This window comes from Bombyx mori, chromosome 6, assembly GCF_030269925.1.
Source record: "Bombyx mori chromosome 6, ASM3026992v2".
Lineage (NCBI taxonomy): Eukaryota > Metazoa > Arthropoda > Insecta > Lepidoptera > Bombycidae > Bombyx > Bombyx mori.
The window spans coordinates 2,530,365-2,544,360 of NC_085112.1; the positions used below are offsets into that span (position 1 = coordinate 2,530,365).

Consider the following 13,996-nt stretch of genomic DNA (forward strand, 5'->3'; position numbering starts at 1 on the left):
GAAGAAATTGTAGTACAAGTCAGGCAGGGTTGGAATCCGTAATAATAAAGCAGTGATCGTTGAAAATAAATAAAAACAGCCAGACACACACTCAAAACGCGTCGAAAATACAAAACGAGTAAAGCAGAAAAAACCAACAAGCGCCAAATATTAAGTATAATCTATGAACAAGCGTCATGTCAGCTTATTGTCAAAGCTGTCATTAAAAATACAATTGATTTAAATCGATTTGAAATCGATAATGATATTACTTTGTTAAGTAATAATAGACTTTTTCTTTATTTATGTATGTAATCCCAATTAAATTCGCTGTATACTGCACTTGTATACAACAAGTATAAATAGCTCATTTAATTACTTTGCAATCATTACCTAGTGCAATGTTCTTTTTTTTTATAATCCTGTAATCGATTAATTAAATCGATCACAACGCTAAACCGACAAAAACTAACTTTCTCATTTTTCTCCGGTCCCAGGAAAAGGATTGAGGTGATTTTTTATATTCTTATATAAAAAAATATGACAAATTTTTTAGACTACATGCCAAGTTATTACATTTTTGGCCCACGATTTTCCGTCTCCTTTCTGTATAGCTTCTACTGGTGGTAGGACGTATTGTGAGTCCGCGCGTGTAGGTACCACCACCCTGCCTATTTCTACCGTGAAGCAGTAATGCGTTTCGGTTTGAAGGGTGGGGCAGCCGTTGTAACTATACTGAAACCTTAGAACTTATATCTCAAGGTGGGTGGCGCATTTTCGTTGTAGATGTCAATGGGTTCCGGTAACTACTTAACACCAGCTTGTGAGCTCGTCCACCCATATAAGCAATAAATAAAATCGTGTCTGCGACTCCTCAGAGAGTGGTCGTCGGAGACAGATCGCGTGAGGGCGCTGGACGTCCAGCTGTGGGTGCTGCTGGGCTCGCTGCGCGCGCGGCGCCCCCTGCCGCCCGTCAGCAGGCAGTGCGCCAACAAGTGCCCGCCGGTCAGCGTGCGCCTCAATGTGAGCGATGCTGACCACTGTCGTGAGCTACAAATGCCATGACGCTACTTCGAATTACTTTTTTTTTTCATAACTGTTCCAGGCTGAAGAATGGTGTATATCAGCCGGAGTCGAGCGTAGTATCAGAGAAAACAGGTACTTGTGGAATTTTACTAGAAATTATTAGTTAATTTAGTTTAAATTATATATAGTTATAGTTGAGAAAGATTTTCGAAGTTAAACTACGTGTGAGCTTAGTAGATGTTATAGTAGTAATGAGAAGAGTGCAGTCAGATATTGCAGCGCGACAACATGAAGTTAGCCGTCAATGATAAATTCGGTTGTGCAAGGCCCGATTGTGAATGCAAATAATTAAAAAATCTCCGGTCTCTCAACATTGCACTGTGGTCTAAAGGATAAGACGTCCGTGCTCTCGTATCGATCGATGCTACTGGGCCGATGTTCGAATCCCGCTGGCGGGTGGTACACGTTTTCAACAAATGCGTTTTTGATATTTTAGGCCGATAGTCATTAACAATTTCGAACTCATTGGTTTTAGTGATAGACTAAGATGTCATGGATACTTGTTTCCGTTAACAGATGCACAAGCCGCAAGAGCGTAAGCCGCCTGTCGAGGCCGCGCCCGCACGCCGCCCGCACCGCCGCCGCACTCTACTCTATCGTCAAGTAATCACCATTAGTTTAGACTGTATAATATTAGTTTGAAATATTAACAAAACATTACATTTATCAGTTTGAAATATTAACAAAACAAAAGCTGCTATTGAAACTTTGAAGTGCATTGACGCTTCAGTTTTAAACGTGTTTCGTTTAACATCAAAACTTTTAAAAATTCCATTGTGGCCAATTTCGGGACTTATTTCGATAGCTTAGTTATTTTTTCTATAGTATAGTATAGTACAGTAGTAGTGTTATTTTACTGTTATAAAAAAAGATTCCAATAAAAAATAAGAAATTGTATTACATCGAATGATTCGAAGAAATTGAGGTGTTTGTGATTATGTCGTATGTATAAAATTGTCTAAAGCGAGTATCGCGTTCTAATGCCATACCATTTGTCCACACGTGGGACATGACGCCTTCAGCTCTAACGCTTGGAGCAGGTTTAGGGACCCCGGTAAACCGTACTCGTCGAACTCGGCAAAGAGTTCGCCGGATCTACTCAGCGAGTCGCGATTCCGATCCGGTAGTAGATTCATTCGCCAAGCAGCTGCTCTTGAGTTGTTAGGTCTTCTTCGGAGGCGCTCGGGCAGCTGTTAGCAAATCCCACCCCTCCTGGCTAAGCCCTTGCTCGCCCACCTGTCCTGGTGAAACTGGAAAGGTCTCCGGGCCACCGGTAGCCTTTAATCATAAAGCGTGTTGTGTCCAGGCGGATAGACTCGATGAGCAGCGCGTTGTGCGTGGTGGAGCGCGTGTGGGCGGCGGCGGCCGCGTGCCCGGAGTCTGGTCCGGCGCACGCCGCCCTGCACAGAGCCGCACTAGTGCTGGCAGAGGTAATAAACATATCTTCACATAGAAAAATCGCGTCACGCTATTTGTCCGCGATGAATTTCTAAACTAATGAACCGATTTTAGGTTATTTTCGCACGTTGCACGTAGTTGGATCCGACTTGAGAGATAGGATACTATTTGTCGCATTTTTTATTCACAATATTGTTTGTTATAAATTTTTTTGTTTAAAATGTGACGAAAGGTGATTATCATCCGTCGTCTATAAAGTTTCTAACAGGTAGCGCTGTATTCAAAGTGTAATTATTTCATTTATACCACAATTTGTGTATGTATATTTTTGATTATACCTAGTCAGGTCATAAATTCTGTCACATGTTTAATGTAAAATAATTGAAACAAGTTTATTCATTATGTAACCATTCATATACCAAAATAAACTTAACAAAACATAGATTCTTATGACACTAAAGTTTATTCAAAATGACCTCCGTGATTTTGAATACAGGCCTTCAATCTGCGCGGCCAGTCGTCTATCGCAGCACGAACGAGGTCCATGTCAATATCGGCGGCTGCCTTAATCAAGGATGTCTTGATTGACTCCAAATTGGGATGAGGCTTTGAGCACGCCTTTTCCTCCAAGTGTTGCCATATCTTGTAATCTAACGGATTCAAATCTGGACTGGAGGAGGGCCAGTCTTCGTGCCGGATGAAGTCGCCGCCAGCCAGTCTTGTGTGCTCTTCGCTCTATGAGCTGGCGCCGAATCTTGTTGGAATACCCAGTGCCTGTTATTGAACATGGTATGAGAAACAGGTTCCACAAGGTTCGTCAGGACTGTATTTTGATACACAACTGCATTCGTTTTTACACCTTTCTCACAAGCTCGCTTGCGCGCTTTTTCACTACTGTGTGCGTACACCTTATCATTTTGTTTGTTGTAGCTCTCTTCTAGGGTAAAAATTTTTTCATCCGAAAAAAGAATTTCCCGATTTTTTTTTCCCGCGTACCGCTTCAACAAAGCGCGACATCTCTTCAGTCTCAGGTCCATTAGACGAGCATTCAAACGATGTCCTGTTTTTCTTCGATATGCCCGAAGCCCTAAGTTTTCATTTAACACCCTTTTCACCGTGGTTCTGCTTAACCCCATCTGAAGGGCCAACAGTTTCTGCTTACGTTTGGGATTTCTTTGAATTCGCGCCTTCACAGCTTTTATCACTGCTGGAGTCCTAACAGACCGAGGGCGACCACTTCTTGACCTGTCATCTACACTAGAGTCTTCATTGTATCGTTTGATGGTACGATAAACGAATCTTTTGGTTATATTCAAATTTTTCAGTATGTTAAAAATTTGAATTGGCGCGTAACCGCAACGATGCAACGCAATAACTGCAACACGGTCTTCTTTAAGCGTCCACTCCATATTTAAAAATGAGTAAAATTCTAAAAGTATACATTTTTATTTTCATGAACAATTCGAAATTCGAATTCAATAAACTTTTTTGTGGCCAGCATTCTAAAAGAAAAGTTTTTACTGTGTGACAATACTTATGACCTGACTAGTTATATTAACATTTGTCTGCTGCAGAAAAAACATACGGCCTAATTCGAAACTTCCGTTATTTTATTCGAAGTTGGCCAACTGAACATTTAGTTTATTGTATAAAAGAAAGTAATTAATGTTAAGTCTCAAATATAGAACAAAATTCCCGCGGTCAAGATCATCAATCACTAACTCAATAAAGTGAAATCGTTTTCGCGAATGTCAGCATGTAATGGTTAGTAGTCGCTCATGAAGATTGTCAATGCCAGGGACACAGTCGAGCCTGTGTTCTGATGATTATTGTGATTAAGGTAGTAAAGTATACGTGTACACACCAGCGGTGGGTGTCGCGGTCGGGCGCCACGTGTGCCTCGCTAGTGCAGCGGTGGAGCGCCGGCGCCGGCTCCGCGCTGCAGGCGGCGCTGTGCGTGGCGGTGGTGGCGCCGCGCCTGTGCCGGCCCTGGCCGCCGCTCTACTGCGCCCTGCTCCGCACCTCGCTCCCGGACTATATGCTCTTCAGTGCACTCTCCAAGGTAAACTACACTTGCTTCCATTCCACTTGCGACCATTGCCGACTACTGTTCGAACTTACCAAGCTCAAATAGGGTTAGTTACAGGATGAACGTTTACTAGAATTCGTATGCGAATCAACTTTATCATGTATACGTAATTTTGTTAATGAATATCGAGGTTGGACTAGAAATTCTCGAGACGGGGCATAATTTGATGTTTGTTTACATGTTTTAGTTTTTAGTAGATTTTTTTCGGATTTCAATTTATTTTTATTAAGATAAAATTACAAATAAAATAAAGTGCCATTGTAGTCTTACGTTTTTCACTTACTTGGAAATTCCAGAGAAACAATTATCCTTGAACCTGAAGTTACCATATTGGTTTCAGTTTGAAATGAACCACTTATCAAAAGATCTGGAGCTGACTGAGAGACGCGAACTCCTGGATAGTTTATTGGTTGCGGCCCAGCGCTGGGGTCCCACGAGCGAGTCGTACCCGCTGAGCTCGGAGCTGCTAGGGATGCACATGCAGGCGCTGATGGAGCCGGGCGCGCTGTGCGGGCACACGGCGCGCTGCATGCGGGCGGCCGCGGCGGGCGCGCTGCCGGCGCCGCACTGGCGGCACGTGGCGCGGGCCGTCGAGACCTCGGCCGGCCTCGTGCCTTTCGATCAGGTTTTTATGATTTTCTCTTTTATTACCGACTTTTATGATAAGTAAACCAGTGATCCGATCGTAGCGTTATTGTTCGGACTCTGGAAAGGTTCAAGGTCATAGTCTCATTAACGGACGACAGATGGCGCGCGAGTAGTTTCAATAAAACCATGGTTTTCTTGAAAATTAGTAAAGTAACAGTAGAGAATGATAAAGTTTCATTCGTATGTTAAAAAAAGTTAGCTCTAAGCATATGCAAGAATATTTATCTCAATGTTCGTCACTTAAGGTGCGATTCCTTTTTTTTAATATCTGCACCTGGGTCCATTACGAATGACTCTCCGCGGCCCACGTCGGTCCCCCTGACATCCCCCTCGGTCCCCAGCTGTCCCGCCTGCCGCGCGAGCTGGGCGCGCTGTGGTGGGAGGCGCGCACCGCCCCGCGGCCGCGCGGTGTCCAGTACGCCGTGTACTCCGAGGAGATCGCCCGCGTGTACCGGCTGCTCCTGAAAGCGTTAGTTGACGCCGCCGTCGAGTTGAGCTATGCTCCCGAAAGAGGTTCTTTAAAACTTTACTAGATTTCAAAATGAAGGTTTTTGCTTGCCCTCTAGGTCGTGGATCCCAAGCGTCATTCGTTAATTATTAAATTGAAACTTTTTTCTTGCTTAGGTGGGTGGACGAGTTCACAGCCCACCTGGTATTAAGTGGTTACTGGAGCCCATAGACATCTACGACGTAAATGCGCCACCCACCTTGAGATATAAGTTCTAAGGTCTCAAGTATAGTTACTACGGCTACCCCGCCATTTAAACCGAAACGCATTACTGCTTCACGGCAGAAATAGGTTAAGGTGGTGGTACCTACCCGCGCGGACTTACAAGAGGTCCTACCACAGTAATTACGCAATTATAATTACGTAATTACGCACAGCACGAGGTCGGAATCGGTCCGACCGTCCAAACCAAATCGGACTGCTTCGTCATAGAAATAGTTCGGTTTCGTGTGCGGGCTTACCATACGTCCTTTTCACCAACTGTAACCCAATAACATCGTTGATAACTAAGAACCTCAACGGTTTGCTGGTGGGTAGTGGCTGCGTGCGGCTGGTCGGCGCTGCTGGAGCTGTGGTCGCCCTGGGTGCAGCCCCACCCCGCGCCCCCGCTGCTGCCCGCGCACGCTCAGGACGACTCGCACGCGACCATGCTGAAGAGCTTCGCGGACGCCCTGCTGCAGACCATGCGCGACTGTCCGGGTGCGACTAAAATTATATTATATTCATTAATGCGAATGTCGTTCACTTTTCTACCGCCTCGCTCATACATTGTTAATATAAATTGTTTTTAATACGCTTTTATTAGCTTCAGGCGTATGTATCTTAATATGTAACGGTATCTTTGAACGTGATTTTGACCCCCTTTAAAATGTCGGATTAACTCGAAATTTGGTATACTTATTAAGGACCGATGACAATTCAATATTAAAAAAAAAAAATGAAAAGTTTGAAATTCATCTAAATAATGAAAAATAAATAATAGTTTAAAAATACTAACAAAATACGATTTTATAGAAAATCCAACTAAAAAATAGAAAATAAATTTTAATAAATTTGAAAAAATGATTTTATTGTAAAAAAGCGTGGGGTGCATGGTATCAGTAGTTATAAATATTTTATGAACAGACACGAGTAGAAGGGTTATTTTGATAATATTTTGTTTGTTTTTTTTAAACTATTATTTATTTATTATTATTATTATTATTACCTAAAACTCTGTTTGAACTTCGAATGCTTTGAACCTTAGACGTCCGTGACCATGAAAACTGTAAAAGTATTCGAAATGTCTCAAATAATATCGAGAGCTGAAAGGCTATTCGGTTTAAACGCCATTTTGCAATTTTACAAGAGAGCCATTTAAAACTTAAAAATTATGGAAAAAATGTCTATTGTGTCCTGAAAAAATGTATTTACTAAATGTGTATATATATATATATAGATATATATACTTTTTTGTGTATGTATTTGTAACTTAATATAAATTTCATTGCACCTACCACTATTTACTCTGGTTGACTGGCAGAGAATGCCTTAGGCATTAAGTCCGCCTATATAAATTTTACATGAGGTGTAATAAATAAATAAAAGATACTATGTAGAGCTATGTATCAGGAAACTCCTAAAATTTAGAATCACAAAGCATATTTCTAACCACAATTATTTTAAACAGGTACAGAAAGCTACATTCTCCAGAAGACCTACGAGTGGATCGTTCACACACAGCTGAACGTTAACGGACAAAACCAGTCCGAGTGCCGCGTCCAGGTGTCGGAGCTGCTGGCGGAGCTGGCCGCGCTGCCGTGGGACCGCCACCAGTGGTTCAGCGGCAACTGCATCGAACTTGCCGTGCAGGTGGGTCCTTGTTGATGGCTGGATGATGATTGACTGATGTTGCAAATAGGAAGTCTCAGTAACACGTCATTACGGATCTTCCCGATCCATTAACGGTGCTTTTAGGTACCTCAAGCACCGGTCACCGTCCTCGCCGAACCCGTCGCTTGCGACGAAGGGCTCGACGAGTAAGTTAACTCATAGACAGTCCACTGAATTTCTCGCCGCAGTGCAGATTTTTTTTTTATTATGCCTTAAATTCTGTTAAATAAATAAATAAAACATTACACCACATTATACGTTACAGTGTGTGGTCAATTTTAGAATAGATTAATATTGTTTGTCTTTAATATTATTTCTCTATAGTTTAGCCTTGGCGAAATCTGTGATTATAGAAGTAAAGTCTTTGACAATAGAATCATAATGATGTTCAAACTTACAATTTATTACGGTCGAATTTCGACCATTTGTACCATTAAAATATTAAAGTTTTTATATTGAAGAAACCCAGATCAAACCCGGGGGATTTACGTCTGAATAATGGCCACGTATGACGTATGCGTGCGTCGATCGAGTTGTCAGTTTACACGTGTGCGTACAGTGGAGTGCGTGCGGCGACAAGCAGGCGGGCGCGTGGACGGGCGCGGTGACGTCACGCACGGCGGCCGGCACGCTGCTGGCGCCGCACCACGACAGCCCGGTGCGGACGCTGGTCGCGCTGTTGTACTTCTTCACGGCCACCGACGTGCCACACTCGGAACAGGTCGGTCATACAAACACGCAGGCTACAAACTGAATAACAATGCACTTGTACCAATCGTGACCGAAAATAAATATAAGCCTCGAATGCCAATATTTTATTTTAAGTGTACAACATCTTTTTAAAAAGTCCCAAAGAATAATTGATAAAATAGACTAAGTAATCTTGTATTTTTATCAATACCATTAATTTATCAAATACCATTATTGATTATGATCTAATCTAATAAATGTTTTTTCAATACAAAAAGAAATTGTGCGTCTCGGAACGCCCGACAGAACTAATAACTTAAACTAATCTAATTTGAACTATATAATATTGAAATTGTTTAAAACTTGAGAAAAGCTTAGGTTATTACTTGTAATTAGGTATTAGTAGGCGTGAGAGAAAGGGAAATCAGACAGACTGGCACCGTTACGCTTTATGTAACGAAATCGTTTACCCTCCCATAAGAAGTTATCACTTCTATGAGAATCAAGCGATCTATGTATGAAATATTTAAGGTATAATTATTACTTGTAGATATTGGACGAGGCAATGAAGTTGCCATGGTGGAGACTACCGGAACTGGCTTTAGACGAAGCCTGCAGTAGATTCTTTGCTTTCCACCACAATCCCGAGAAGCCATACCACGAGCTACCGCAGTTCAAGTAAGCATTTCTCACTTAATTTTCCGACGAATTGTATCATCGTAAACTTAGGTTTGTAGTTGTTATTAATATGTAGTTAGGCGTATCTCTTGCCTAATACTGACGATTTGTTTCGAGCAGGGTATTAGTGCAGGCGTGCGGCGCGGGGGACGGTGCCGGGGGCGGCGCGGAGGGGCGGGTGCGGCGCGGCGTGCTGGTGGCGCACTGGGCCCGCGCCGCCGCCGCGCCCGCACTGCTGGCACACGTGCCCGCACACGCCGCCGCCATGTTGAAACTCATCACTCAGATTGGTAATTCTCAATGCAGTCCGTATGCCTTACACCACCGTAATTGACAGCTGAGGTGTTTTTAAAACGGAGAACGGAAAACTTTTAATGATAAAAATGATGAGCGTTGTAGTAGATAATTTACATAATCTACGTTATAGAAATATTGGATGCCTACTATCAACATGTCTTAGTAATGAATTTATGCAATAATATTATATCTGTACCGAAAGGCGGTTGGATTCGCACATTTGTATTCTCTAAATCTACTTAATAGCCCCCCACCCAAGAGTCATTGCACGAAGAATAGTGCTCGTGCCATTAGATGATACAGTAGATTCCGGTAGCTCCAACATATAAAAACAAAGGTTATTAAATAGAATTTAGACAGACATTGATAAGTCCTCTCTCAATGCGCTTGTTTCAATGCTTGAATCGTTTTATACAACTTGAATTCAACATCCAGCTATATAATGTACCTACGTAAAAATCGTTGTTGCAGCTCTGTACTTGAAGAGTCCCGGAGACGAAGTGGAGGAGCTGGTGTCTCGGGCCGTCGCGGCGCTGTGTGCGGGCCCGGCCGCCGCGCGCGTGCTGCCGGTGAGTGCACCCCGCCCCCCAACCGCGCCCCGCCGCTCGGTCGGGTGTCCCTGGGCCGCTGGATGGCAGACAGACAAGACACTAACAATAGTAGAATTATTTTGTCCGTGCAGTTTGGGTCATAAAAAATCGGAGCGGTGAAGCGAGTATTTCGCTCTCTCTTCCACTCACGAGCCTTATGGACGGGCATAGTGATGCGCATTATTGTTGTTGATAAGCGTTATCGATAGTGTATTTAGTTTTGTCATTTTGTGGGTAAGTGATAAAAATGAAAGAAAAAATCACTAATCGAACACTTACGCCACATATCACCGCAGCAAGTTAACGAGAACGGCAGAAATTAACACTTTGTAACTTTTCGAGATTTATTCTTAGTTCGGTGACAATTTTTAACACATTGTTGATAACAACACGTGCAAATATTATTTTGAATAAATTCTGCCGTTTTGATACAAAACAAAGGAGTAGCCATTGTGTCACTAAAGAAATTCAGACAACGAATGCATAAAAACACATTTCTCTTCGACATAATGTACTATAATTTGCAGGTAAGTACAAATGACTCATAACATAATAATGTCTCACCACCCTTCGTATACCATCCCGCCGCCGTGTACCTGCCTTCGATGACTCATTTATTTTTATCGAGCCCTAGCCGGGCTATGTTTTATGACCGAAACTGCACGGACAAAATAATTCTACTATAAGTAGGATGACCGGTACATGTATATGTTGCACGCGCGCAGGTGTGGGAGCGCCACGTGCGCGAGGCGTGCGTGCGCGTGCGGCGAGCGTGCGTGCGCGCCGCGTGCTCGCTCACCGCGTTCCCGCACTTCGCCGCGCTGTCGGACGCCGCGATCAAGGCCTTCCTCGCCCATCCAGGTACGAGCCACTCCTATGTCATGACGAACCCCAATGCGCAATAATAAATTGAGTTGCTCTGAGGAATTGTTTGAGATGATCCCCTCATCTCCTTTTTATCATCGCACCTCCCGCCATCGGAGCAGAGTTCATTCATATTATCTGGAACCGATGCGTTCATCGACAGTGCGTTTCCAGAGGTCTTTTTTGCCACGTAGCATCCGGCTTTGGAATGAGCTCCCCTCCACGGAATTTCCCGAGCGCTATGACATGTCCTTTTTTAAAAGAGGCTTGTGGAGAGTATTAAGCGGTAGGCAGCGGCTTGGCTCTGCCCCTGGCATTGCTGAAGTCCATGGGCGACGGTAAACACTCACCATCAGGTGGGCCGTATGCTCGTATGCCTACAAGGGCAATAAAAAACAAAGTTCATGGTTTAGATTAAGTTGCTTTCAGACCACTTTATAATATAATAGCATATGGTATATAGCTCATAGCACAACAATATCGCACATACATACATAGTTATGGACACATTCACACTGTACTGTACTATTATATGTTATTGGCTAAGTATAGGCTGCTATACTATATGGCACTATAGTATAGCGTAGTCTGAAAGCAGCTTAAGACCTCACTATAAAGTGTTATGCACATGATAAAAACCTTATACATTAACACTGCACTTAAAATATAATTTATCATAGTCGCTCAACGCGGGTCGCGTCGAAGAGAAGGTACATATTTGTAATACTGGTGTTTGAGCTTAGTAACAAAGGTTTCATTCTAAAGTGAAGCAATTTTGTAATTTTTTCATCGATGCATTGTATTGTACTCTTGCCTTATAAGAAGGAAAATAAAATAAATATTACCGATGACGGTGTGTGAATTGTTCCCAATCATTTATTTATTAATGTGCGAAATATGAAATGTGAGAGAATGAATCGTTTTTTGTTCAATTTAATAAGTTTCGCGGTTACCTTTAAATCGATTTACTGGTTCACTTCACTGGTGGTAGGACCTCTTGTGAGTCCGCACGGGTAGGTACCACCACCCCGCCTATTTCCGCCGTGAAGCAGTAATGCGTTTCGGTTCGAAGGGTGGGGCAGCCGTTTTAACTATACTGAGACCTTAGAACTTATATCTCAAGGTGGGTGGCGCATTTACGTTGTAGATGTCTATGGGCTCCAGTAACCACTTAACACCAGGTGGGCTGTGAGCTCGTCCACCCATCTAAGCTATAAAAAAATTAAAAAAATTTAACAGTTGCAGAGTTTTCCGCGTCGCGAAGACTTTGTAATTAAAGTTCGGTCAACCAAGATCGTGAAATCGAGTGATATTTATATTATTATTTTACTGTCGGTACCATAAAAATGTTACGACCTGGGTCATTACTTGTCTGCCTCGCGTGATGAAGTCATGTTATTAACACCCGTATCCGGAGAGGATACCCGGAAACTCACTTGACCTCGACTCGATGGAGGATACCATAATGACACGTTTTTAGTTTTTTTTTCTTTCTAGTATTTTGTTCGTCCTTTATGGAAGAATGGAGTTAAGAGGTTCCCAGAGCCTATAGACATCACTGCTTGAATGCTACTTACTACCCACGTTGAGGTCTCGAATATAAAAAAGGATAAACAATGATGCTGTTTTCTCGAGTTCTTTTGAGTTTCGTTATTATTAGCTCACCTCGACTGAGGAAAAATGTGAAGGTCAGGTTAAATATGTTTTCTCGATAAAAAACAGACATTTTCGGCGACTACAGTGCCCTTTTGTACTAAGTTGGGTGGTAGATATTGTATTGTGGACTGCTCCGAATTCCATTGCCTTGAATCGTTACATGATCTTATACATCATATCTAAAATTAAACAGTTATTACTAACTTTATGTAGACTCTCTTTTTAAGCGAAACACACATCGGCCCATTAGCTCAGTTGGTTAGAGCGTCGTGCTAATAACGCGAAGGTCGCGGGTTCGATCCCCTCATGGGCCAATCTTCTTTTTTCGCATTTTTAAATTATCCACATTTAATTATTGTTGATTTTAAATTTTTTATATTATATTTTATTCATTAAAAAAGGTTTTCATTCAGTAACATCGTATAGAAATATTATAATTGAGAAAATATTGGCGTTCAGAAATAAAAAAACAAAAAAAAGTGTTCTAAATGTATAGTACTTTTATATATTTTTTTTTCATTTTTTATATTCTTTATTTATTTTTTACGAATCTTTGCCTATAATATTGTGTAATCTTATTGTAAACCAATTGTATTTATAGTCAGCAAAAGGAACACTATAATATGTAGGGTCGGTCGTGTGTTATTTATTTCAAGTAATGAATTAAAAAAAATCTTATGCTGTAATTTTTTTCTAATTAAGAATGTCAAATTTTTAATAACGAACATTGCTGTATAGTCTTCATTCCGATTTTACAATAGTAAATACTAGCGGTCCTCCAGTAGTCGAAATTCGAATATAATCAATTAAAATTATAAGTTTGAACATTATTGTGGCTCTGTTGTAAAAGACTATTTATTATACTACTATAATTACAATTTTCGCAAAGACTACACTATAGACAAATAATATTAAAGACAAACAATATTAATCTATTCTCAATTTGACAACAGACTTTAAACAATAACAAAAGTTTGACAATAAACAAAGAGTATACTCGTATGGTGTTGTATCAAATGTATGGTAATGTGTGTAATTCTCTTCTCTTGGTTTAATGTATTTATTATGCATAATTTGAAAAAAAAATCACTTTCTGCACTTCTTCTCCTCTGTATAAGTGTGGAAAATTTCATAGTCCTCCGGACGCGCAATTTTCGTAAATACAAAATACAAACATTTTTGCTAGGTACAAAGTTTTTGCTTGACGTATTAATATATAGATTTGTGTAGAGTCGTCGGGCTGGAGCGAGATGCGGGCGGCGTGGGCGGGGTGTCCGTGGACGGAGCCGCGCGCGCTGGCGGGCGAGGGCGCCCTGCACGCCGCCTACGTGTGCACGCTCGCCGCGCCCGCGCCCGCCCCCGCCCGCGCCCTGCACGCGCTGCTCGCCAGGCAACACTCCTTGTGAGTATATGTACTTAACACTCACAAGTGTCCTCCACGTTGTAGGAACAACACCGCGGTCGTCTGTGGCTGGACATGTATAAACGTTTATTTAAATAAAAAACTTTAGTAGCTTTTTTTCCTACATGAGATGATAGCCTTGAGAGGCTGTGTCAGCGTAACCTAACAAGTAAGTGAGCTCACGGAGCTCAAACCTAACGACGTTTCTAACACGAACCCTACCAAGAGCCGTGCTTCGC

The 13,996-nt window shown here is 42.0% G+C and overlaps 1 protein-coding gene and 1 non-coding gene across 3 annotated transcripts in view; both read left to right on the forward strand.

Annotated features, from left to right (window-relative positions):
* Positions 1-13,996, forward strand: part of LOC110385041 (uncharacterized) — a 50,923-nt gene that overhangs the window by 24,332 nt on the left and 12,595 nt on the right. For both annotated transcript variants that reach the window (XM_038011525.2, XM_038011527.2), the window contains exons 22-36: positions 858-1,002; positions 1,085-1,137; positions 1,582-1,668; positions 2,372-2,495; positions 4,331-4,525; positions 4,893-5,177; positions 5,542-5,713; positions 6,246-6,407; positions 7,378-7,559; positions 8,140-8,301; positions 8,821-8,948; positions 9,069-9,238; positions 9,717-9,814; positions 10,561-10,696; positions 13,586-13,757. In XM_038011525.2, coding sequence (XP_037867453.1) covers positions 858-1,002; positions 1,085-1,137; positions 1,582-1,668; positions 2,372-2,495; positions 4,331-4,525; positions 4,893-5,177; positions 5,542-5,713; positions 6,246-6,407; positions 7,378-7,559; positions 8,140-8,301; positions 8,821-8,948; positions 9,069-9,238; positions 9,717-9,814; positions 10,561-10,696; positions 13,586-13,757 — 2,271 coding nt within the window. The remainder of the gene's footprint in view (positions 1-857; positions 1,003-1,084; positions 1,138-1,581; positions 1,669-2,371; positions 2,496-4,330; positions 4,526-4,892; positions 5,178-5,541; positions 5,714-6,245; positions 6,408-7,377; positions 7,560-8,139; positions 8,302-8,820; positions 8,949-9,068; positions 9,239-9,716; positions 9,815-10,560; positions 10,697-13,585; positions 13,758-13,996) is intronic.
* On the forward strand, positions 12,596-12,669 carry TRNAI-AAU (transfer RNA isoleucine (anticodon AAU)). The gene has a single exon. It is a non-coding gene; the product is annotated as a tRNA-Ile (tRNA).